This window comes from Mastigoproctus giganteus, chromosome 4 (genome assembly GCF_048544385.1).
Source record: "Mastigoproctus giganteus isolate SK-2022 chromosome 4, ASM4854438v1, whole genome shotgun sequence".
Lineage (NCBI taxonomy): Eukaryota > Metazoa > Arthropoda > Arachnida > Uropygi > Thelyphonidae > Mastigoproctus > Mastigoproctus giganteus.
In genome coordinates, this window is record NC_143578.1 from 112,058,079 (window position 1) to 112,085,100 (window position 27,022).

The 27,022-nt window shown below is 38.2% G+C and overlaps 1 protein-coding gene across 1 annotated transcript in view; it reads right to left on the reverse strand.

The window, feature by feature from the left end:
- LOC150086997 (F-box/WD repeat-containing protein 9-like) overlaps positions 1-7,816 on the reverse strand; it is a 148,940-nt gene extending 141,124 nt beyond the window's left edge. Inside the window, exon 1 of the mRNA XM_090371736.1 lies at positions 7,689-7,816. Within this exon, the coding sequence (XP_090227862.1) occupies positions 7,689-7,695 (7 nt within the window). The 5' untranslated portion in view covers positions 7,696-7,816. The remainder of the gene's footprint in view (positions 1-7,688) is intronic.
- Between the last annotated feature and the right edge of the window lie 19,206 nt (positions 7,817-27,022).

Genomic DNA, 27,022 nt, shown 5'->3' on the forward strand with positions numbered 1-27,022 from the left:
AACTAAACTAATCTAATTGCAGAAAAGTACCTACAGGTATAAAGATGGATAATAAATATTTTTGTAATTAAAGTGAAAAACAGTATTTTAAAAAAAGGTAAACTTTGGTATTAAATAAACTAGTGTCTGCCTCTTGATATACTTATCAAGTATATCAAGAGATCTTGTTATAAGGATCATTGATAAGTATACCAAATTTAGTCGACAGTACCAACTTTCGATCAATTTGGTGTGCACACAGCTCAAATCCATGTTTTCATATGCTGCAATCAATTTCTAAAGAAAACAGTCCCTCTAACCGTCAATATTTATTTGACATGCTGGAATTACTGTAATTTATATATCTTTTTCTAGCAACACCATCTGATCTTCACGCGTTATCTACTCTCTAAACCAAAATATTGTATTGCTAGACTATATAAAATTTATATGTGCGTAAATTCTGAAGCAGGCGTGTGTGGGTTGGTAACAATCTCAATGCACGAAACTGAGCATTGTTGGGGTCTTCCGCCTAATTGTCAACACGGAAATTCCAATTGAAGAATCGTCTCCTATTCCGAAAAAGATTCTGTATAACGTAACTTGGTAGTTTTCATCGAGCTTGCATAAAAAAATGGCGTATAATATAAAAATCCGAACATTTAGATAAATTCATAAAAATCCACCCAGACAAAAAATCCGGAAAAACACCGGTTAAAAAAGGATGGATGGTAACACTAGCTTATGCAGCATCAACCAAAAAAAAAAAAAAAAACACACTCCCTTTTCACTCCTCCAATCATTCGAAATACCTGTCCGGCTGAGCCTTAAATTTATTTAGGCTATCAACTTCCACAAAAAGGGATGGAAGTCTGTTCCACCAACCAACTACCCGCTGCCTAAAGTCAAATTTCCGCACATCTATCCTACACCTGTATTTCCTGAATTTGAATTTATGCCCTCTCAGGTGATTATTCTGAGCAAGAGGAAGAATCCAATCCGCATTGAGCATGCTCAAACCATTCAAGGCTTTATACACCTCTATCAGATCACCTCGCCGGTGCCTAGTCTCCAGACACTGTAATTTGCAAAACTTAAGCCTTTCTTCATAAGAGCAATGCTTTGTTCCATTCACTAATCTTGTTGCCCTTCTCTGTACTCGTTCCAGCAGCTCTACATCCTTCTTGAAATGAAGCCTCCAGACCTGTATACAGTACTCAAGGTGTGGCCTGACCATTGCCTTATACCAGGGAATAATCACCTGCTTATCCCTGATAGAAAAATTCCTGTATATCACTAACAAGACACCATGAGCTACTCTTGCAGCCCATCTGCACTGCTCAGAAAACTTCATATCTGCTTCCACAATTACCCCCAGATCCTTTTCATTCTCTACCACTGTCAGTGTAGTACCACAGAGTTGATATGTTGCTCTGGGGTTACTGTTTCCCATATGTACTCCTTTACATTTGTCAATGTTAAACTTCATTTGCCACCTCTCAGCCCATCTGCTCAACCTTTCCAGATCCTGTTGCAGCAGCATAGCGTCAGTAGTGTCCTTAACAACCCTGCCAACCTTTCTATCGTCTGCAAACTTGGACATTAAGCTTGATATACCATGATCAATATCATTTATAAAATCAGAAAACAATAATGGACCCAACACTGAACCCTGAGGGACTCCACTAATAACATTAGTCCACGATGAGCAGTGTCCATTGATTACCACTCTCTGTCTTCTCCCGCTCAACCATCCTTTTATCCGTAGCAGCAATTTGCCTCCAGTGCCACACTGCTCGAATTTGTGCAGCAGTCTTCCATGTGCAACAGTATAAAAGCCTTTCTAAGATCCAAATATATAATATCAAAGTTATTCCCTGCATCCAGTTCTTTTGTGACTCCATCATAGCATCCAATCAAATTGGTCAGGCAAGACTTTCCCTTAACAAAACCATTATGTATCCGAGCTATAACTGAAGTTTTGTCTTGATGATCCTGCAGTGCTTCTTTATCCAGTGCCTCCATTATTTTTCCTGGAACAGAAGTTAAACTCACAAGTCTATAATTACTTGTGTCAGCCTTTGATCCTCCTTTGTGAATTGGGGTCACATTTGCACATCTCCAGTCTATAGGTACCTCCCCTGAGTCTAAAGAAGCTCTCATAATTATGGCTAAGGGTTTGCTTACTTCCTTTGCAGCCTTCTTTAATATAACTGGATAGATCCTATCCACCCCGGGTGCCTTTTTTATATTTATCCTCAACAATTTCTCCTCCACTTTCCTCTCAGTTATTACGAAATCATCAAACTCACTGCCAGAGTTTACTTCACCTCTGGCATTCCCCTTCCTGAATAACTCCTAATGTGCGAAGGATACTTGTTTAGTTTGTTAGATACCTGAGCAGGATCCTCAACTGTTGAACCATCAATACCAAGTGGACCAATCTGATTCATCCCTTCCCTTTCCTTCTAGAGTTTTCATAGGTAAAGAACTCTTTTCTGTTTTTCTTTGCATCCTTTGCCAAGGATTTCTCATAATCTGCCTTTGCCTGCCTAATCTCCGTGATTTGGTTACAGACCAGCTTATATCTATCATAGGCTTCCATGTCACCCATTAATTTATATGTATTCCATGCATTTTTCTTCTCTGCCATATGTCTCATTAGTTCATCTGACATCAATATAGGCCTAAACCTTGAACAATATTTCTTAGTTGGTATGTAAAGCCGAGTAGCTTTCAAGATAAGTTCTTTGAATGCTTTCCATTTTGAATTTGCTGTTGGTAACATTATCAGTTGGTCCCACTATATAGAATTTAAATACTGTCTCAGACCACCACAGTCACCTTTTCGAAGGCAAAAACCCTTCCCTTTACCCCTGATGGTAGTTACATCTTTGAGTAAATCCCACTTCAGCACACTGTGTTCAATGCCACCCAGTGGTTCCTTTATCTGCAGATTCTTAATGCATGAAAAATCACTACTGATAATCAGATCAAGAGTATTACTCCCTCTAGTTGCCTCCCGAACATGCTGATGTAGAAAACAATCATCCAATAAATCCACAAAAGCCTTGCTAGTGTGTGTATGTGCGCGCGCACGTGTGTGACCAACCCACAAATTCCAGTTAATATCTGGGAAATTATAATCCCTCATTATAAGACTCTCTGATTTACTGGCCCACTCTATTTCCCTGTACAGTTTATTTTTATACTCATCAGAGTCATTAGATCTATAGCACACTCCTACTCTCAATTTTGATCTCCCAATGCTTATGTCACACCAAACTGACTTGACACTGCACTGTCCAGTGATGTCGATTGGCTTCACTTCTTGGATTTTATGTGTTTCTTAACTAATAGCATAACCCCTCCTCCCTTCCTATCCTGTCTATCCTTTCTGCACATTGTACTCCTCAAATTCCAGTTCTGCATTCTTTATATCTGTGTGACACCACGTCTCTGATATCCCAACAATATCTGCCTTGGATGTTTTGAGCAATACCTCAAGTTCATTAAATTTATTTACCAAACTCCTAGCATTGGTGTACATGCAAGTATACATGCACCTGTTCCTATTCTTAGCTACCCTAACACAACCCATGTGTTTACTTGTACCACAATGACTCCCAGCAGTCTCTGAAATACCCTGCATCTTGTTTTCTAGGCTGCTGCTCATTCCAATAGAAGCAGTGCAAGAATCACTTTCACCCCTGCCAGTGGCTACTGTTAATCTATTAGTCCTTGTATCCCCCAAGCTAGCAGTTTTCCGACCCACCTAACACTGCGTCGATAGCATCAGCAAATATTCTTGCACCCTTTCTATTTAAATGTATCCCATCCCTGTAGAAGCAGTCTCTCCTGTTAACAAGTACAGACCAGGCTGAAAAAAATTGTACCCCTTGAACCTTGCACAATCTTTCCAGGGCCGAATTGATCAACAAGGCTCTCATCATATACTCCCTCCTATGATGTCTGGGCAGAATTGGAGACACTTTCAAATTCAACCCTAATTCATCTGTATGCAGTACTCATGTTGTGGTCTGATCATTGCCTTATACAAGTGGATAATCATTTCCATATCACAGCTGGCAAAATTCCTGTATATTACTGACAAAACCCAACGAGCTGTCCTGACACTGCACTGCTGAGAGACCTTCAGATCACATTGCAAAATTAACACCAGATCCTTTTCATTTTCCACTAACCTAAGAGTACCAGACAGTCAGTTACTCTGGGATTACTGCTACCCATATATAGTAACTTGCATTTATCAATGTTAAACTTTAATTGATATTTCTCAGCACATATGCCTAATTTTTCTAGATCACATCTCAACAGCATGCCTTCATTACTGTCATTAACCACCCTGACCATTGTATAATCTGCAAACATAGATATTAAGCCTGATATACCCTCATCATTAATAAATACATAAAACAAGAATGGGCCCTGCACCGAATCCTGTGGCACTCCATTAATAACGCTAGTCCATGAAGAGTCTACTGATAACTACTGTTTTCTACCATCTCAACCATCCGTTTAACCACAGCAGTAACTTTCCCTTAATACCACACTGCTCCAATTTGTACAGCAATCTTTTAGGCGAAACACTATCAAAAGCTTTCCTGAAATCCAAGTATATGATATCAAAATTATTTTTTGCATCAAGTTCCTTTGTCACTGCATCATAGTATCCAATCAAATTGGTCAAACATGATCTCCACTTAACAAACCCATGTTTTGTGTAAATGCACTCCTGTCTAGACGATCCTGCATTACTTTCTTAAGCAGCGACTCCATTATTTTCTCTGGAACACAAGTTAAGCTAACAGGTCGCCCTTTGATCCCCCCTTTGTGAATTGAGGATACATTTGCAGATCTCCAGCGCCAGTCCAAAGGAACCATCCCTGAAACCAACGATGCTCTCAAAATTATAGCTAAGGGTGTGCTTACCAAATTTGGCAAGCAAATCCTTCATGTTTAACTTCAGCAATTTCTCTTCCACTTTCCTCTCAGTTATCACGAAATCATTTAGCTCCCTGTTCAGAGTTTAACGAACTTCTAGTATCCATCTCCTTAAAGAATTCTTCATGTATGAATGTAGATGCAAAATAACTATTCAGCCTGTCAGCAACCTGTTCAGGTTGCTGACAGGCTGACCATCAACATTGTGGACCAATGTAGTTCAATTTCCCTCCTTCTACTATTAATATAAGTAAATAAGCCTTTGATGCTTTTCTTGGCATTCTTTGTCAGAGACTGCTTGAAATCTGACAGCTTGTCTGACCTCCTTTTTGACTTGGCTACAGACTAGTTTATATCTATTGTTTTTTTGTGAGTGACCAATCCACAGGATTCTGTATCACCTGATAATTTATATGCATCCTTTTCTGATATCCATTTAGGTCTAAGCTTTGAAGGGTATTTCTCAGTTGGTATGAAAAGCCTAGTAGCTTCTATGATTATTTCCTTAAATGCTTCCCATTTAGAGTTTAATGTTGGTAACATTATCAGTTGGTCCCACTATATAGAATTTAAAAACTGCCTGAAACCACTGCAGTGTCCTTTATGAAAGCAAAAACCCTTCCCTTTACCCTTGATGGTATTTACACCTTTAAGTAAATCCCGCATCAATACACTGTGATCACTGCCACCTGGTGGTTACCAGGTGGCAGTGATCCCAACAGTAAATTGGTACCAACAGTAAATGAATTAAGAAAGAATTAAGACAAATTACTAGAGGGGGTGAGAATTAGTGACGTAGGAAGGGATTTTTTATTTGACTGATGCTGTATAAGCTTACATCATTTTCCACTACTAATACTAATATTAACAATTGAAGTGTTATTGGAAATTTCATCAAAGTGTTTGTTTACTCTTCTATTCTGTACAGAAGAGTACAAAAATGTATGGTTAATTAAATTGACATCTTTTTGGTTATATCTCATATTGTGAATGCCTGAAGTTTGGTCTAGAGCTAGCCATTCCAATCTGAATTACCTTCTAGCAGTAGAGTATCAGCTCTTGAAATGGGTCAGTCTCAATCAGATTTGCACAATATCTAGAACTCAATTATCTCAAAAACTTGAGTTTTTCATTCAGCAAAACCCAAGTTTTTGTGACAATTGGCCTCGTCAGCTTGAACTCTCTACTGTCCTTCAACAAATTACTTTTTCAGAATTACCCCCACACCTACTAGGGGGGCAAGATCAGCTGGTATAATCCCCCTCAAAGTACCCTATCCAAAACCCTCTGATACTACTAGACAAAAAGGTTAAATCCCTTGATAGTTTTTTTTTTTTTTTTTCCCAACCCCAAATATTATTAATGCATCTAATACTGGTCCTTCACTATTTATGAAAAGAGATAAAAAGTACAAAGATGAAATCCTTCAAGAAATTCTTGCACTGAATTAACAGCTACTTTCCTTCTATTCCTTGTTTATTTTTTATGTATACTGCACTTTGTATTAATGGCCAGCAATGTGTTTTCATTAATATTTAATGTGTAACATATAGGTTAGTGCAAAAGCAGTCCACCAGTGGAGAAGACTACTGTTATTTATTCTCTTAGCGGCTGGGAATAAATAACAGTAGTCTTCTCACTGGTGAACTGTTACTTATTCGAGGTAGTACAATGCCATGGCAACTCTCTGTGCAGGCATTCACAATATGAGATATAACCAAAAAGATGTCAATTTAATTAATTAATTTAACTACTGCGGTAGATGGCTATGTTAAAATGATGCTTTTGCACTAACCTATATGTTAATCATTCTACCTTGTAGCATGAGGCCTTTGCCCTTAAATATTTTATAATCTATCTATATCACTGCACACCATCAGCATCTCATATTGTGAAGTTATACTTCATAACTGGGTTGTCACTATTGCAAAACCAGGGTACCTGCCCACCTATACACCGAAGAGAAGCCAACAAACTTGGAAACTGTGCCGTCTGGGTGGTGGTATCCGCTGAGAATAAATAACAGTAGTCTTCTCCACTGGTGAAGTGTTACTTATTGGAGGTAGTACAATATCATGGCAACTCGTTGCGGAGGAATTCACAATATGAGATATAACAAAAACGATGCCAATTTAATTAATTAATTTTACTACTTTGGTAGATGGCTACGTTAAAATGATGCTTTTGCACTAACCTATATGTTAGTCATTCTACCTCGTAGCATGAGGCCTTTGCCCTTAAATATTTTATAGTCTATTTAATGTGTGTATTTACGTGTTCCATAACTGTAATATTCAAGTTCTCTATAACCCTTCCTGGCATTCTTGTAAATTTATTCACTTAAAAATAAACTGATATTTATTTACAAACAAATATATATGACCAAAAGGCAATTTTAAAATATATTTCTAACATATAGCCATAACAGAGAAATTTAAACTTCGATACGCTGATTTTTAACACCTTCAGTACCCTATCTTTTGCTGGGAAATGCTGTAGAAATACAGTAATAGATTAAAGCACTGAGAAAACATTAGTAAATTTTAACATTTCCATGCAAGTTTGAAGCACTTCTTGGCTTCTCCCCTCTCTCTTTTTTATTAATACTAGGATGCTTATTAACTAATAAAAGGCTACGACAATCACGAATCACAATAACCCGGCCAGCTGTAATTATTTTCAAACATTTCGCCCAGAAATACAACTTGGTAACAGGTTAAATTTTATTTTCTCTTTATACTTACGCTCCATCGCAGCGTATCTTTAAAATTCATCCAGTAGCACGATTTAAAGCAAAATTAATTATACACACGTTTGTCAACAGCTGTAAAAACAATACGCCAATAACACAAAAGTACATCTGATCCAATAACTTCACAGCATTTGCTTTTCGAAGTGACTTTGATGACGCCAGCAAGTGTTGAATGATTTACGAATTGAAATTAAAAAGTTCACGGATTGCAATACAAAAAATAATATAAATAAATAAATAAAAACCACCAACAGAATGCAATACCCAATTGCACTCTGTTACCACAAAAGTAGACAGTCGCATACAAATTCCTGGAACTTTTGGAAGCCTGTCGATGAGCCATTGCTTTTTGATCTCCTTCCATAAATCCTGCAATTTTTTTCTGTATGTCTGAAATCTCTGCACTCTGCAAAAGGGTACAAATTTAGGGAACCAGAAATCACGGAGACTAAGATCTGAAGAACATTTAAAACAGATCGCCATAGTCATGTTACTTTTGGCAAGAAATTTCAACGCATTGAATCTGGCGTGGACAATCATTAATCTCCAGTACCTGCTTGGGAACTTTGGTCGAAATTATGATTTACAGTTTCGCCCTGATGCACGATTTCATCGTCGTCAAAAAGTACGATCAACTTGCTTTAGACATTCGATCGAACCTTTTCAAACGTTTTACATTCGCTGGCCTGAATATGAAACGGTTTTCAACCTCGATCTCCTTATTGGCAGACCGTGATCTCATGATACCTTCTTGTTATGAAACAAAAATTTTCATGGAAAGTACAGAGATTTCGTGATCTTTGAGCTAAGGCAAGGTTGAAGGACAGCTACAAGTGACCCAGACATTGCAGCTATCTTACATTACATGGAAGTTACCACTGTGGATAATGGGATGGTTAAGTGGCATTAGGTATAGGGCAATTATAAATGGATACTACTCTTTAGCGCTAATTTACGAGTGCAGCAAAAGAGAATTATGTACTGGGCACTCACTACTTCTAACATTTATTAATGGTGTATATATTTCAAATTTAGATTCTGTTTGTTGATACAAAAGTGGTTGTCTGCGTGTGCAGTACAGTGGTGTCGTCACTGTCCTCCCCACACCGGATGGAAAAGACCCGGGTTCGAATCCCGTCGATGACGCGAGTAACTTTGATGGGCTTTTTTTCACTCCATGGCTGAGTTAGTCGGTCTTAAGCGTAGATAGCAAGGATTTTTTTCCCGGAAACTGGGGTTTTTCGTCCAGCAAACACAAATCGACCATAGAATGCACGCAATTAACAGACATTAGACCAGCACGGCAGATGAATTTAATTATTCCGGTGGCCTAAATATAATAGTTTGGTTTTTGTTTTTTTTTTTTTTGGATACAAAAGTGGTTTGTCTGCGCAGGTAAAACAGTGGTATCGTCACCGTCCTCCCCACACCGGTTGGAAGAGGCCCAGGTTCGATTCCCATTGATGATGCAAGAAACTTTAATGGGTTTTTTTCACTGTGCGGCTGAGTTAGTCGGTCTCATGCGTAGACAGCAAGGTTTTTTTCCCTCAGAAACTGTGGTTTTAGGTCCAGCAAAACAGACAAATCGACCATAGAACACACGCAATTAACAGACATAAGACAAATAGATCGGCATATGAATTTAAATATGTGGGTGGCCTACTATAATAGTTTGGTTATTTTCATACAAAAGTGGTTAGCTGGACGAGCTGAAAATGCAACTTGGATATAACATTGATAAATGCAAGTCGCGGGCGTGTACGTGTGTGTATTAAGAAATATTGTTCAAGGTTTAGGCCTAAATGGTTATCAAATGAACTAATGAGACTCGTGACAGAGAAGAAAAATGCATGGGATGCATATAAATTATCAAGCGACTCAGAAGCCTATGGCAGATATAAGCTAGTCTGCAATAAGGTCACAAAGCAGGTTAGGCAGGCGAAGGCAGATTACTAGACCTATTTGGCAAAGTTGCTAAGAAAAACAGCAAGGATTTCTTTACTTATATAAACTCTAAAAGGAAGGGGATGAATCTGGTTGGTCCACTTGATATCGATGGTTCGACTGTTGATGATCCTGCTCAGATAGCAAACAAACTGAATGAGTATTTTGCATCTACATTCACTCATGAGGAGTTATTAAGGTTTGAAAATGGCAGAAGCTTATCAAATTGTAACAGGGTGCTTAATGATTTTGTAATAACTGAGAGCAAAGTGGAGGAGAAATTGTTGAAGTTAAATATAAGAAAGGCACCTGGTGTGGATGGGATATATCCAGTTATATTAAAGGAGGCATCAAATCCTTAGCCATAATTAAGAGAGCATCCTTGGAATCAGGGGAGGGCCAGAAGGATTGGAGATGTGCAAATGTATCCTCAATTCACAAAGTGGAATCGAAGAGTGACACGAGTAATTACAGACCAGTTAATTTAACTTCTGTTCCTTGTAAAATAATGGAGTCACTGGCTAAAGATGCATTGCAGGATCATCTATACAAGACTGCGGCAATAATTCAGACACAGCATGGGTTTGTTAGGGAAAGTCTTGTCTGACAAATTTAATTGGTTATTATGATGTGGATACAAACGAACTGGATGCAAAAAATAATTTTGATATCATATATTTGGATTTCAGGAAAGCTTTAGACACTGTTGTGCATGGAAGACTATTGTACAAATTGGAGCAGAATGGTATTAAGGGTAAGTTGCTACAATGGATAAAAGGATGGTTGAGTGGGAGAAGGCAGAGGGTGGTAATTAATGGGTGCTGCTCTTCGTGGACTAATGTTATTAGTGGAGTCCCACAGGGTTCGGTGTTGGGTCCTCTGCTGTTTTGTATATTTATCAATGATATTGATGAAAGTATATCAGGTTTAGTGTTGAAGTTTGCAGATGATACAAAGGTTGGCAGGGTTGTTAATGACAGTAAAGACAGTATGCTACTGCAACAGGATCTAGAAAATTTGGGCAGATGGACTGAGAAGTGGCAACTGAAGTTTAACATTGAAAAATCCAAAGTACTGCATACGGGTAGAAGTAACCCCAGAGAAACGTACCAACTGTGTGGTACTACACTTAAGGTGGTAGAAAATGAAAAAGACCTGGGAGTAATTGTGCAGTCAGATATGAAGTTTTCTGAGCAATGCAGATAGGCTGCCAGAGCAGGTCATGGGGTATTGTCAATGATATACAGGAATTTTGCTAGCAGGGAAAAGGAGGTGGTTATCCATTTGTGGTAATGGTGAGGCCATGCCTTGAGTACTGCATATAGTTCTGGAGGCCTCATTTTAGGAAGGATGTAGAGTTGCTTGAGCGTGTACAGAGAAGGGCAACAAGATTGGTGATGCAAATGAAGGGATCCTCTTACCATGAGACGCTTAAGTTCTGCAAATTGCAGTGGCTGGAGACTAGGCACCTGTGCGGTGATCTGAATGAGGTGTATAAGGCCTTGAATGGGTTGAGCACGCTGAATTCTGATGGGATCCTTCCACTTGTTCAGATTACGAACCTAAGGGGGCATAAATTCAAATTAAAAAACGACAGATGTAGAATAGATGTGCGGAAATTTGCCCTTAGCCAGCTGGTGGTTAATTGCTGGAACAAACTTCCATCTGTCGGTGTGGAAGTTGATAGGTTAAATAAATTTAAGGTGGAACTGGACAGGCATTTGGAGGGAATGGTGTGATTTTTTTTTTTTTTTTTTTTTTTTTGGCTGACGCTGCATAAGCTCATACACTTGAATTCTTGCATCACATGCTACTACTACTACTACTACTACTACTATCTATTTCGATGACCCTGTATAAATGGGTGGGCGGGTATGGGTTTTGCAATCATGACAATCCAGTTATGAAGTACATTGTTGTGCAAAATTTAAGGACCGGTCAGGGTTTCACCTGTAGCTTCTCATAGGAGTGGCTTGGTTATGGGAAAAGCATACCAAAGGAACCTCGTGAGGAACAGAAATGATAAAGGAAACAACAACGGAAACAAAACGGTACAGTGGGACATTATTCAAAAATGGCAGCAGAGCACTGGCTGCCATAATAGAGCTGCGTCACTGCCAAAGATGGAACAGAGGAAAGAGGTGGTTCTCAGTAGGAGATATGACCACCCCTAATGTCGATGCAGGCTTTGCACCGTTTGTCCATACTTAGAATAATGTTGTTGAGAAGTTCTGGTGGTAACATCATCCGTTCCTCTGTCAGCGCCATCTTCAGCTGGTTAACATTTTCTGGTGGGTGTGGACGTGTCGCTAGGCGTCTCTGCAGAGCGTCCCATATGTCTTCGGGATTTAGATCGTTGGATTTAGTTCATATGGGATTTAGATCGTTGGAACGGAACGGCCAATTCATACGAACAATGTCCTCACTTTCCAAAAGCATATCAACAGCTGCAGTGCAATGGAGTGTGGCGTAATCATCCATAAACACGAACTTGGGACCAATGGCACCTCGGAACACATGCACATGGGGAAGGATTACCTCAGTATAGTAGCGTGAACGTTCTCCCCACTCCGGGTGGAAAAGGCTCAGGTTCAAATGCCGTCGATGACGCAAGGAACTTTTGCGGGCTTTTTTTCACTCCTTGGCTGAGTTAGTCGGTCTCACGCGGAGATAGCAAGTTTATTACCCCAGAAACTGGGGTTTTTCGTCCAGAAAAACAGAGAAATCGACTATAGAACACTCGCAATTAACAGACATAAAACACACAGCACGGCAGATGAATTTGATCATTCGGGTGGCTTAAATGTAATAGTTTACTGCATCGATTACAGTACCGTCTTCCAGTATCTGCTGTTGTGTACCGGACTTCCATTCAAGATAACGCCTCCCCAGAAGAGAACACCTCGACCGCCATATCCATCCCTTTCAGTGATGTTTGTGGGGTGACACCGTGTGCCAACCTCTCGCCAGATTAGCTGACGTTTAAAATCGCTGCTGGGACTGCATCTACTCTCATCAGTAAAGAGTACCTTAAATATTTTGTTTTGTTAATTTTGTCAAGCAGTGTATTTTCACGGGCTGGATATTGCTAGTACAAATGATATTTACCTCCCCCCCCTTACAGTTCCCCAAAAGGAAGAAAAAATATATTTAAAATAAGAAGGAAATATTAATTCTTCATCTGAAATATATAAATTGGAAATACTTAAAATATTTTATTTTAATCCAGATATGGCCGACTTGATGACGTCATCAATAGTCTACAATACTTTATGAATTGCAGTTTTATAGGAATTTTAAATACTTTTGTATATAATATATACATTTATAAAAATAATTATTGAATTTCCTAATTTAGTTTATTAGCAATCTTAAACAGTTCTTATGAAAACATTAAACTAGCTGAGAAACCATTCATGATTTTAAATAACTGCCACAGATATAATAAGAGAATTACGTACTGTTATGACATGCAAGTGTTGTTTGTGGTTCGCTAGAATAAGTCAGTTCTGTGGAGTCCCTATTTTCAGAGGTTTAGGTTAGCAGCTAAGGTCATGTTGCTCGGGGGATATGTGGTGGTCTATTCCTTGACCCTTCCGTATTTGGTAGTCACGTGCTTGAATCGCGGTCTAATCAAGAAGCGTGTGCTGCTCTTGCCCACAAGGCGACGGAGGCGCGAGGAAAATCAGAGCTGAGTCATAAGAAACCCACATGTCTGCATCCAGTGGGAAACCTCATCTTAAACAAGATTGGTTTCATGGTCGTGTTGCGGTCCGAAGACCTTATTAACCTTGAAAATCGAAATAAACTGTTGGCTTGGGTTAAGAGCCATCAACGCTGGTGGTTTTGTGCAGAATAAAGATGAAATTAGGACACAGCGAGAAACTTCGGAAAACTATGATGGACATTTATAAGGGTTGTATAAGCATTACCAAAAAGGTCACATCACAGAAGTCGATACAGCATGCTCAAAAATATGGTCACATGACATCAGTACGGCATATGATCCCCTGCAAACGGCTAAACAGACTTGACAGCGATGAACCATGCTCGATAAAGTGGCGTCCTTAAGATTCAGTGGCAACAAATCTCATTCTTCCATCAGCGCAAACCTCAGCTCACTAAATGGCCGAGGAGTTGACTGTTTGCTTCCAATTCGACTCCTAAGGGCGTTACACACATCTTCCAAAGGATTTAAATCTCGTGCTGGCCGCCGTAGTCGTTGAATATCTGCAGATTCAAGATATTCTTTTACCACTTGGTCTCTAAGTGCAGTGGCGTTGTCATGCGTGAAAAGAAAATCTGGGCCAACCGAACTCCCGAAGAGGTGCACATAGGATTTGAGGATCTGTTCTCTCTACTTCTGCAGTTACCGTACCCCTGTGAGAACATGAAGAGGGGTGTCGCCGTTGTTCATTATTCCGCCCCACACGAGAACACCGCCTCCACCATAAGTGTCCCCTTTCTCCGATGTTGGAGGGATGGTACCGTATTCCTCGTGTCTCCAGATGAAAGTAGGTCTTGAATCTGTTTGTAGGCTAAAACGGGGCCCATCAGAGAACAGAACTGTATCACATTTGTCAGGGATCCAAGTCATCTGTTCATGGCACCAGTTTTGACGAGCTCTGCAGTAATTTGGGGTTGATGGTATACAAAGCACAGCATCCCTTCCGTGGAGTCCACTTGAATTGAACCCTCTTAACACAGTCCTGTTGGAAATGTTTTCACCTGCGGACTCAGTAATCTCAAGAGACAGTTGATGACAGGACATCGTAGGGTTCCGTGTTCTGTGAGAGCCACACAGCTCTAACAGAAGCTCTTTGAGATGGAGAAACATTAAACGTTGCTCCATCTCAAAGAATCATCTAAACGACTGTGAATTGCCATCCTCAGTACTGGAGATGTGGCTATTCCACTGAGAAAACCAAAAATCAGATCGCAACCCTTGTTTTTATAGGCATGAATAATTTGCATAATGTGCGGTTCTGCAAGGTCCCAGATCGATTTTCATTGGATACTGCGATTAAAATATTTATGAAGATCATTTTGTTCTGTTAATTTTGTGGAGCAGTGTATTTTCATGGGCTGGATATTGCTATTCACCTCCGCACCTCCTTTACAGTTCCCCAAAAGGAAATAAATATATTTAAAATAAGAAGGAAATAGTAATTCTTCATCTGTAATATATAAATTGGAAATACTTAAAATATTTTATTTTAATCCAGGTATGGCCGACCTGATGATGTCATCAGTAGTCTACAATACTTTGTAAATTGTAATTTTATAGGAATTTTAAATACTTTTATATATAATACGCATTTATGAAAATAAATATCGAAGATTTTAATTTAGTTTATTAATATTCTAAAATAGTTCTTATAAAAACATTAATCTAGCTGAAACACCATTAATTATTTTAAATAACTCCTATAAATAAGAAAGGTTGAGTTGTAAAATGCAATATTGTCTTTTAATTAAGATCCATTATTGTCTGCACTTGCTCTGAAATTAAATGAAGAAGGAATCTGATTGGCTGATGCAAAGTCGGCCACGTGATATAATTAAAGAAAAGTATTTATTTCTTTCGGGTAGCAATGTATACTGACCTGCCATAAATATGCGGGTACCTGCATATACACACGACATTTATCATCCAGGAGATTCTCTAAGATTGAGGAGGCCCTAATCCACCACAGCGAGCAGTACATTGTGATGGTATACGAAAATGATCAAACAGACGAAGTTGATCAACATGTACAAGGGATGGTCAGTATGGTACGTGGTTCAAATGGATTCCTAATATGAAAGGACATCCCAGGAGATATTAAGTTCTTCAAACAAATGTGCCTCGTGATTTTCAAGCATTTTGATTTTCTCCTAGGCAATCAAGGACATAAGGAATCATACCTTAATTTTTAAAAACTATTATAAATTACCTATAAAACATTTTATAAAGTTTCATAATACTTTTTTTAAGCTTTTTAATTTTTTAAATAAAATAAAATTTTAAATAAGTGAAACTCTTGGATTTTCTTTCTTGTGAGTGAGAAGGTGAAATACAAAAATAACATTCCAACCTCCGTCTATTTTATTCATGCAAAGTATGTTTCTTAATACGAGGGCTGTTTGTAAAGTAAGGTAACAACCATTTGTGAAGTGGAATTCAATAATAAACTGTTAAGTTCCTAAATTCGTTCTTCATAATTCAGCTACAAACAAAAAAAAAAAGAAAAAAGAACATAAAACCTCGCGCGTCTTTTACGGATTTCTAACTCTGACCTCTTTCACCGGCATGGTAAGACGGTAATTGTAAACAAGTCAGAGGTGCCCATTTGGTGACGTCATATTTTTGAAAGTACAGTAAACCCCCGCTATTCGCGGGGTTACGTTCCTGAGAAATGCTGCGAATACCGAAAACGCGAATACTGAGTTATTGTTCCCATAGTAATAAAGGGGTTCCGTTCCAAAGTATGAAATATACAGGGTGATTCACTACCAGTGCGACAAACTTGCAGGAGGTGTAGGGGGAACAAAGACGAATCGGAATCACATAGCATTGCAGTGTCCGAAATGCCTTCGTCATGCGGTAGAGGACGTTGAACGGGAGGTCGCGTGAACAGCGATTCCGCTGGAAGTCAGCATTTGCGAACCGGTTGCCGAGGCAGTAGGATGGACGAGTATTCAAACGTTGAACTGGCCGACATGCACCTCGCGAATGGAGCTGCGGATTGTAACGGGCGTGCCGCTCTGCGCTTGTACCAGGAATGTTTCCCGCACAGGCATGCTCCTCATCATACGATTTTCTCACGTGTGCACAGAAGGTTACGTGAGACTGGTTGTTTCACGAGAGGTACCATGAATCGAGCGCGAATGACGATGACGCCAGACAATGAGGAGAATGTCCTACGTCTTGCAGAAGGCAATCCGAGTACGAGTACTCGAGCGATAGGCCAACGATTGGGTATTTCCCAATCCACTGTATGGAGCATACTGTCAACAAACCAAATGAGTTCATACCATCTGCAACGCGTCCAATCATTGGAGCCTGCGGATTAAATGCTGCCAAAATGAATAAAATATGGCAACTCTTACAATCCTTCAATATCCCAACTCGTTCACTGCCTCAATGCATAAACTGTAAGTGTAAAACAACACTAATTGACAAACTTGCCTGTTACGTTGAACAAATTTATTCTTGTAATTGGCACAGAAGAGGAGGCTAATAGTATTATAGATCCAGACAAAAGAAAGTGAATTGAGCATATGGATGCCGACATTAAATTTTTATTACAATTTACCAACTTGCAGTTATTAGGAAAACAAATCTTATTTTATGAATTGTAGTCGACGGCGAGTTCATTAAGGGTAGTGGGGTCACGGTAATTTGGGATTAAATTTGAACGACATCATTAATTATAGAAGCATCTCCACAGTACAGAGTGCAAACATACAACTAAACTTGAAAAAGAATTAAGTAAAATTGCAGGAGTGAGAAATATTGAACACTTATTGAAAAGTTTGAAATAAAAATTGGAACATGAAAATAGGTTAGTGGGAAATTTCGTTCATTTTCAGAAGCAAACTGACCTTACACAGAAATCACCGAAATTCTGCCAAGGACTTCAGCAGTCCACGAATTAAAAAACCAAGATATATACAGTACTGCTATTCACTGGAAAATGTGATATCACCGGAAAAGCTGTTTACTTATTTCCGGAAGAGCTGTCGAAATTCCATCGATAAGGAGAGAGAGAGAGAGAGAGAGAGAGAAATGGCAAACTTTGCTTTCCCTCTTGCAAGCCAATTGGATATGCTGATTACACTGTATTTGGGGTTTTACTGCAGTCCTGTAGTCTTGTTAAAGACCTTAATCCACATTTTCTGTCACTCCGCCTGTGAAATTCCCACAGCCGATGTTTAGATATGTAAATTTATAGTCAAGTAGTGTCGTTCATTTTAAAAGCTTTCCCATCTTTATTGTCTTTGAGTTTTAGTTAATTTAGAGCGACATGCAGAAATTATTGTTGTAAGACACAAGAAAGAGAGAGAAAGATTATATCAGCTGAAGGCTGTTGGAATTTTTTTATTCTTATGAAGTGATAAACAACTACACCTTGAATGTCACTATCAGTGTGTCTAACTTGTATTTTCTTGTGTTTCCTAACAGAACAGAATAAAAAATAGTTAGCAGTGAGCGTTTTATTTAGACGATAAGCATAACTAATTTAATTTCCACTACCTTTTGAAATTCCCTTTTTTATTATTTGGCATTAATGACTTCAGACGGTTGTTTGGTGAAGGAATGTTTTCTTTACTTGATTAGGGTCATTAAAATTAGCCGAGTATGATCCCATAAAGCGAAACTATAATGCAATCCCTTATTACGAGTTGTATAGTCCGCTATAGCGAGAATGTCTAAAAATTCTGCCGTTATGCATCCTGTGTGCGTGTGTGTGTGTGTGTGAGAGAGAGAGAGAGAGAGAGAGAGAGAGAGAGAGAGAGAGTGGAGTGGTACTGTAATTAATTTAGAGATTGTAAGAATCAGCTTGGCAGTCAGTCTTCCATCTACTTGTTTTGAGAAATAGATGGAGTTTCAGATGTTAATTCACAAGACCATGAATGCCTGTACGTTGGAAAGTGGAAACAGTTTATATAATATTGCTCATTAATTACAGGGGGATCCCCGGTATCCCAGTCCGCGCAGTTACGAGAATTTGAAAATTAAAACTTTTTCCCTTGAGAAAATTGACCAAGCACTTGAATATTTTTTTGTGAGAACAATCTTTTTTTTTTTTTTTTTCAGTTCTCTTTTCTTTCCCATTTTTCAGTTCTCTTTTCTTTCCCATTTTTCAGTTCCTTCATCCATTTTTTACTATGTACAAGTAAAATTGAACATAATAACCATTACCGACGGATCAATCGGCGGGTGGTTCTTACTGCTAGGGGCAACTGCATTCCAATAAGTCTCTTTTCCTTTGGTCCTGGGACGGGATTACGGCTTATTGGAAACGTGGGTATGGTGCTCCTAAGCGAGCTTGGCGTCCCATTCGTGTACGCAGTACCTGCTAGTTCACGAGTGGGCGTCCCCCTCGTAAGGCTTCGTGGTGGGTGAGGTACTTAGGGCATCGGAAAATTTTATCTTACTCATATGAGTAATTTAAATTCTATTTCTTCTGGGGCCCTAACAAGGCCCCTACCTAATCGAGACGATAACACAGACAACACTTCTGTCAAAAGAGCCAGAACTGAGGATAAAACACCATCTGTAACACCACTTTTCCTCATTCTCCATTCGACCGGAGAGCAGTCAATTGGAAAGATGTCACCCTTCTTTATCGAAAAAGGATTGGAAGAGTTGGCCGGATCACCTAAATCTGTATAACGACTGCCTTCTGGCGACCTTTTGGTCGAAGCTACAACTATGAAACAGGCGGAAAAAATCCTGAAAGCCACATCAATAGGGGGAATACCTATCACCGAAACCCCCCACAAAACTTTGAACTCTTCATGAGGTGTCATTCAGGGTGGGACCTTCTTCATGTCTCTGAAGAAGAGATCTGCTCTGAATTGAAAGAACAAGGAGTGACGGCTGCCAAAATAATATCAGTGCGAAAGGATGGGAATCTCGTCCCTACCCGAGTTCTCATCATAACATTTAACACCCCACGGGCTCCAAGTTCCATCAAGGCAGGGCACATAAACTGCCCAGTGAGGATTTATATTCCAAACCCACTGAGGTATTTTTAATGCCAAAAATACGGCCACTCACAAACGGCTTGTCGTGGTAACCGTGCCTGTGCTCGATTTGGTGCGAAAGGCCACGAGAGCAAAGAATGTTCAGCTTCCAAACCGATCTGTAAAAATTGCCAAGGAGAGCACCCTGCCTACTCCAGAGCATGCCAGCGGTCGAAGGATGAAAAAGAGATCCAAAAACTATAAACAGAGCTGAATATCTCCTACCCAGATGATAGAAAACGCATACATCCAATAAATAGAGGGAAGTTTTCATATGCCCAGGAGGTTTCTGCGAAGTGCACTATCGGTACGTAAACTGAGATGACTGTACCACCAAGGCAGGGCAGAGTCATTCACTCCGAGTGCACGCTATTTATTGAGTTCACAAAAGCCCACAAAAAAAAAAAACACGTTAAGCTGCACTCCTATATCTGTACCTCATAGTGCTCCACCACTATCAAAACCAAGTGGTAAAGAGCCACCAGCAATAACAGAAACAATAGATGTAGAAGACAAGGAGGTTCCGGATGAATCAGTCTTGGAACTCTTTATGGAGAAAAAATGGACACGGGACAGCGTCCATTCTTCCCCAAAAAAGACAAATTCAAGACTGACAAAAGTAAGCCCTCAGCACCTCGGAAGCCGCCTGATGGACCCACCAAGCCAAAATAATGGCTAAATTCCTACAATGGAATTGTCGTGGATTCAGGAAAAATACTGATGACATCAAGGACATCCTGCAAAAGCATGAGCCAGTTTGCGTTTGCTTGCAGGAGACTTATCTAAAGGCAAATGACGATCCCACCATGCATAATATCACAATAATTTTTCGTAAGGATAGAATTGCGGATGGTCCTACTCATGGATCCTTGTGGGCAACCAGACCCCAGTTCAGCGCTTGCTAGTTACAACCAGCATAGAGGCGGTTGCAATTCGCCTTACAGTGGGATTTTTATTAACCGTCTGCTCTATTTATTTGCCACCTGGGACTGACATCTCCCAGGAAGACCTTAATGATCTTGTAACGCAGTTGCCTCCCCCCTTTCTTACTTCTCGGGGATTTTAATGGACATAACACCCTGTGCAGTAGTGCTAGCATCAATAGAAGGGGACGAGTCATAGAGCGTATGCTAAATGACAATGACCTTTCCCTTTTAAATATTGGAACAAACACCTTCTTCCACATGCCTACCTGTTCGTTTTCTGCCGTTGATCTCTCTATCTGCTCCCCTTCTCTACTCCTTTCACTCACTCACTTGGGAAGTGGAGGAGAACCCAAACGGAAGTGATCACTTCCCTATGATAACCTCGTTACACAGTGGGAGACCGTGTCTTCCTTTCAGGTTACCACGGTGAAAGACTGATCAGGCTGACTGGACTGCCTTCCAACATCAGGCAAATTTTGACCAGAGTACCGTCAGTCAGGAGCCTATCAATGATGCAGTAACGTACATCACAGAAAATATCGTCCAAACAGAATGCCATCCCAAAAACATCTGCCCGGTTTCCACCATTTCCCAAACCATGGTGGAATTCACAATGCACAGCATCAAAAAAGGCTCCAAACAAAGCGTGGGGGATATTCCGCCGATATGCTACCACGACCAACCTTATAGCCTTTAAACACGCAGTAGCCAAAGCACGCTACATCCGCTGTCAGAGTCAAAAGGAATTGTGGATCCGTTTTACTTCATCAATTACTCAGTCCACTAGTACTAAGTTGGTCTGGGATAAAATCCGGAGAATGAAGGGAAAATATACATCCCACACTTCTTCAATTCTTCATTATAATGAATGCACTATTACAGATTCAACTGCAATAGCCAATTCTCTTGGAGAAACATTCTCTAACATCTCGGCAACATCTTCGTATTCCCCAGAGTTCCTGGTCCTGAAACATAAAATCGAAAAGCAGGCACTTAATTTTAAGTCTAAGAACGTTTATCTCTACAATGGGTCATTCACTATACAGGAACTGAAAAGGGCTCTCATTCTTTCCAAAGCAAGTGCTGTTGGACCAAATGGCATCCATTAGAAATGATGAAGCATCTTTCACCAAAATCTATGGATCATCTGCTCCTTCTATATAACAGAATCTTCATTGAAGGGCAGTTTCCGGATTTCTGGCGCAAGGCAATCGTTTTGCCTTTGCTAAGCCAGGAAAGGATCCAAAAGTCACTACTAATTATTGTCCTATTGCTCTGACTAGCTGTCTGTCTGGAGAGAATGGTTAATTTTCGTTTAATATGGTATTTAGAATCAAATGACCTTCTCTCCAACACCCAGTGCGGCTTCCGAAGGAACCGGCCCACTCTGGACCATCTTATTAGACTGGAAGCATCCATCCGGGATGCTTTCCTAAAACGTGAACATTTAGTGTCCGTATTCTTTGACATGGAGAAAGCGTATGACACAACTTAGAGATTTGGCATCTTAAAAGATTTGCATAGCCTTAGTCTTAGAGGGCATCACGCCATTTTCATTAATTAAATATTAGCCACTTTGTATACTGATTTTATAAATACCCTTTAACATTTAATTTATTATTTAAATTCATTGATCTCTGATCATGTAAACTCCTGGACTGTGGCCATAACGTTCCATTGCAAAGAACTGGTTTATGATTACTATTGCATTAAAGATTCTCTCTCTGCCTGTCTAATATTGTTCCAGTATCTGGGGCGGTGTCCATATAATCTCTGTTATGTTCTAAACTACATTCAAAAGAGAACGGTTAGGTTAACTAGGACCCATCTCTTACAAAGCTCGCCACTCTCTGTCTCATAGACATACTGGTTGTGCTGTAGGCCTTAGACACTACCATTGGCACTTTTTTTCTCAGTTGGCTTCTATAATTACCCATCTCTCTTCGAAACTGTGCTTTGAAGAGAGATGGGTAATTATAGAAGCCAATCAACTTCCTTTTACTGACAAATTTAAAATTTACAGAACCAACTTTGCTTCTTCCTCATTAGTTTTTTAAACCACCGTTTTCTGCCTCTTTTATTGAATAGAATAGAACGAATTTCCTGTCTTGTCTTCATCCACAATCTTAATTACCTTCACAGATTTCCGAATTCTGCGAGTGATCCTCACACGAAGACAAGTTTACACCCTGCAGTCCTGGCCCTCCTAACTATTACAAATATTTCTTTGGTACCACAAAAACGCGTAACTTTTCTTCTTAATATCTAGAAAAGTTTACGGATATTTTTAATTCCATTTTAAGGTTTACTAATAATATCGTACGTTCTTAATGGATTGCAATAGTTACTGCATGTTTTTTTCATAGTTTTTAATTAAAAAAATATATATTTAATAAAGGCGTTTCGTTTATATCTTTTATTTAAAAAGTAAGAAATACTTATTATGCGGAAAAATTAAAAATAATAATTATAAACATAGAATATAAAGATGGAACTGTTAGTTCCGTTCATTTTCAAATTATTAAAAAACGATTAAACAAACCAACTTTTACACGTGCGCAGGGCATACATTTCTGCTGATTAAATAATAGTTTGAAATTTTAAAGGAACTCTTAAAGACTTATAGATAGTCTTAAAAAAGCATAAACTATAAAACATTTTAGAAAGTCTTATTTACGACTATATTCCACATTTTTTAAATTTTATTCTAAAATTGACAAGCGATGAATGCGCAAATTGAATTAAAAAAAAAAAAAAAAAAAACAGTTAAAAAGACGTATAGTAAAATTAACTATACAGTACTAAAGAAGTTCAAAAAAAAAAAAAAAAATTAAAAATCCTAATTTTTTTGCGAAGGGAACGCCGCATGTGTAAGAGTCCTACTAGAAAAAGGCAAATGTAGTAGAACATTTCATCATTTCGTACATGATTCTTATAATTATTGTAAGTTTATTAGTTTGCAATTATGAATAAATAAATATTTTTTTACAAGCTGCATTCTAGTACCGTTTATTTTCAAATTAATCTGAAAATAAGGAAAAAAGAAACTGATCATTTCCAATATTTCGCGTGATTACAACTATTAAATTGCGAATATTCTAAAAGCCGCACATGCGCATAAATTCGTAATTTTTAAGAGGCGTAAATGGACATAATTCCGGCATATTATGTACACAAGTTGAATACAAACCATTTCAGAAATATATAACGATTTGTAAACTATAATTTACTTCCATTTTTTAAAATAATATTAAAATTGATTTAAAATTTTCCGCACAAAAATCGCACAAACTTTGAATATCGCTAGCTGCTGCCCTAGGTGAGTGTCAGTCTAGATCGGTGTTTCCCAACGTGGGTCCCACGCCCCACATGGGGGAAATTTGATTGTTCAGGGAGACAATTCAAAATTTGTGTAATTTAGTAATTTGTGTGATTTATTCATTCAAAAAGCGTACTAATTAATTAATTTTCATATATTAAAATAAAATTTAATTAACTTTAATGCACAGTTTATTTTTAGTTTTTGATTTATCTTATATTTATTTCTTTCAGTTGCACAGTAAAATGAGTAGTGCAAGTAAAAAAAAGTCGTCAGTATTCAGAGGAATACTTAAAATTTGGTTTCGTACCCGCTGTCCACGATCAAAGGTCACTTTTTTGTCTTTTATGCCCAACAATACTTGACCAACGAATCAATGAAGCGAGGTTCGTCTTGAGGCGCATTTGAAGGCGAAACATAATGCTCATGTAAATTCAGATTTAAATTACTTTCAAACTTTAAAGAAGAATTTTGAAAAAAGAGCAACATTAATTTCTGTTTATTGCTCATACTGCAACTGTCAATCGTACTCTTGAGGCTAGTTATGAAATTTCTTTACTCATTGCTAAATCTGTTTGTTATTTGGTTTTTTTTAGGAGCATTAGCAACTAAGGCCATATTGCTCCGGGGTATGCGGTGGTCATTCCCTGACCTTTCCGCAATTCGGTGGTGACGGGCTCGAACCCCGGTCTAATCAAGAAGCGTGTGCTACGCACAGCTGCTCCTTCCCACCTGGCTACGGAGACGTCTTTGCTAATCTGGGAAAACATCATACTATAGGAGAGAATTTAATCAAACATCAATATCAGCATTTCTTAAAACAGTTCTGGAAAAAGATGACAAAGACGTGAAAGCTATGCCACTCAATAACAATACTGTTAGCAGAAGAATAGATGAAATGAGTGAAGATATTGAAATACAACTTGTTGGAAAGCTGAAAACAAGAAAATTCTCAGTGCAAATGGATGAATCAACTTTGAGAGACAGTGAAGCCGTACTGATAACTTATGTAAGATATATTGATAAAGGTAATTTTGCTGAAGAAATGTTATTCTGTAAATCATTAGAGAGCACCACTACCTCCAAAGATATATATAATAAGCTAAAAAATTACTTAGATGATAATAATATACTAATGAAAAATATAACATCTTGTGCTGCAGGTGGTTGCTCCTAATATGATGGGCAAGAAAAATGGCTGCTTAAAATTGATGAAAGATGAGAATCCAGAAATGCTTCTTGTGCATTGTGTTATTCATAGGGAAAACTTGGTAACTAAAAATATTTCGCCTGTTCTTAATGAAGTACTAAAATCAGGTTATAAAGTGTGTCAATGCTATTAAAGCTAATGCCAAATGTGAGCGTCTCTTCAAGCTTTTTTGTGAAGAACAAAATGCAGACCGTGTGAGACTTTTACTTCACACTAAGTAAGGTGGCTCTCGAAAGGAACTGCTTGAAAAGATTTATGGAACTATTTGATACTATTAGTGACTTTTTAAGTGACAAACCTGAAATGAAAGCATCTGTTAACGGTCGATGGTAAAGCATTTGTAAGTTATTTAGCCGATATCTTTGAAAAACTAAATATATTAAATAAACAACTTTAAGGAACAAATAAAACTCTCGTCGATGCCAAAAGCGAAGATATTTGGTTTCATTACATTTATTGAATTATGTCAAAAATATATTTGTAACAAAAATTTTGAACAGTTTCGTTGACTGCAAAAATGTGAAGTGATTGATACCGCTGTACTTGTTATTGTCGATCATCTGAATCTGATATTCTGTCCGCTGATTTAAAGGAAAGGTTTTCTGATTTAAAACAAATTGATTTTCCAACCTGGATGATGCAACCAATGTTAGTGGATTTGTCTGATGTATCAATGCAGTACCAAGAGGAACTCTCAGAAATGCAAAATGATGAGTCAGTTAAAACTTTATTCAATATAAAAGGAACGATGGCATGGCTTTGTGATTAAACAGAAATTAAATACCCAAATTCAACCAACTTTGCAAGAGAGCTATTGTTACCGTTTCCATCTTCATATTTAGCTGAATGTGGATTTAGTGCCATAAATTATTTGTTACTAAAGAAAAGAAATCGACTGGATATCACAAAACGGGGAGACTTGAGACTGAAGCTGACTAAATTGGAGCCTAACATAAAATCTCTCTGTGGCAAGCATCAAGCACACGGGTCTCACTAAATTTAGTGCACTCATCTAGAAGTGACTTCACATGGAATGTTGAAATTATTAAACAATTAAATAATAATTACTAAAAATTAAAATATTGTAGAAAAATCTTTCATATAAATTATTTTGTACTTGAATTTTAGTTGTCTATTATATGTTTTGAAAATTTACTTTCTATTTTTTTTTCTTAATAATTTCCTAATGATTTCTTCCTAAAACCTAAGTCATGTGTCCTGAACAAGTTGTAATTAGGCTTCATTTAGGGAATAATTCAATTTTTGAATATAAAAAATATGTATATCGGTGTTTCCCAACGTCACATAGGAGGCATCAGAATTTTAGAAAGACTTAGGTGGGGCGGGCATGGTAAAAAAAAAAGGTTGGGAAACACCGGTCTAGATTTTCCAAAATAATAAGGAAAAAGATATTAAGAAAATATTTACATAATTTTCATTTTCCCCAGCTTTCACCTCAGTTCTGAGATAAATAACTGGAAACAGCGTGTGGTATAAAGAAAGAAATCAAGCAATCTCAAGAATAGCCACATAAAAGAAATTGAGAGAGTCTACTATTTATACAACATGGATGTGCTCGAATCTGCTCGATTAACCATTCAGTTTGTTTGTCGATTTTTTGCGGATAGTTTAATTTTGTTAATTGGTAAAGTAATAAAGGTGTAAATCTGTGTTTTATATCTTCATTTTTATAGCATCTGGATAATATTCCTCCAATTTTCGCTTATTAGAATTGCTGCTTAATAGAATCAAAATTCAATTCGCAAACATGAACACAATAATTAGAGCTTACTGTAATTATTTCAGGGCACCAGCATAAAAAATAAATAAATGCTGACTCGTTCGGATTATTGACATTTCGAATTATTGACGTTCGGATTTTCGAAGCTTTACTGTAAAATACTTTTAATAGCCCAGGGGTTCACATCTGGTGAGTATTAGCTTGGCACACCCAGGGTCCTGTGCTGGATATCATCATTCTTCTCTTTCTTGGTGATTCCCATCTACTTCTGACTCTTGTTTTCTCTCTCAGGGTAATTCAGAAATTTAATTTTTTTTTTGGCTTGTGCAAGATAAGCTTCAGGCTTCCTTACACCACATAGCTAATAATAATTATAATAGTAAGTAGCACTTTATCCGTCTTGATTTCCTTTCCTGAAATTATAATCCATTCCTTTGCCTTTAATTACTGC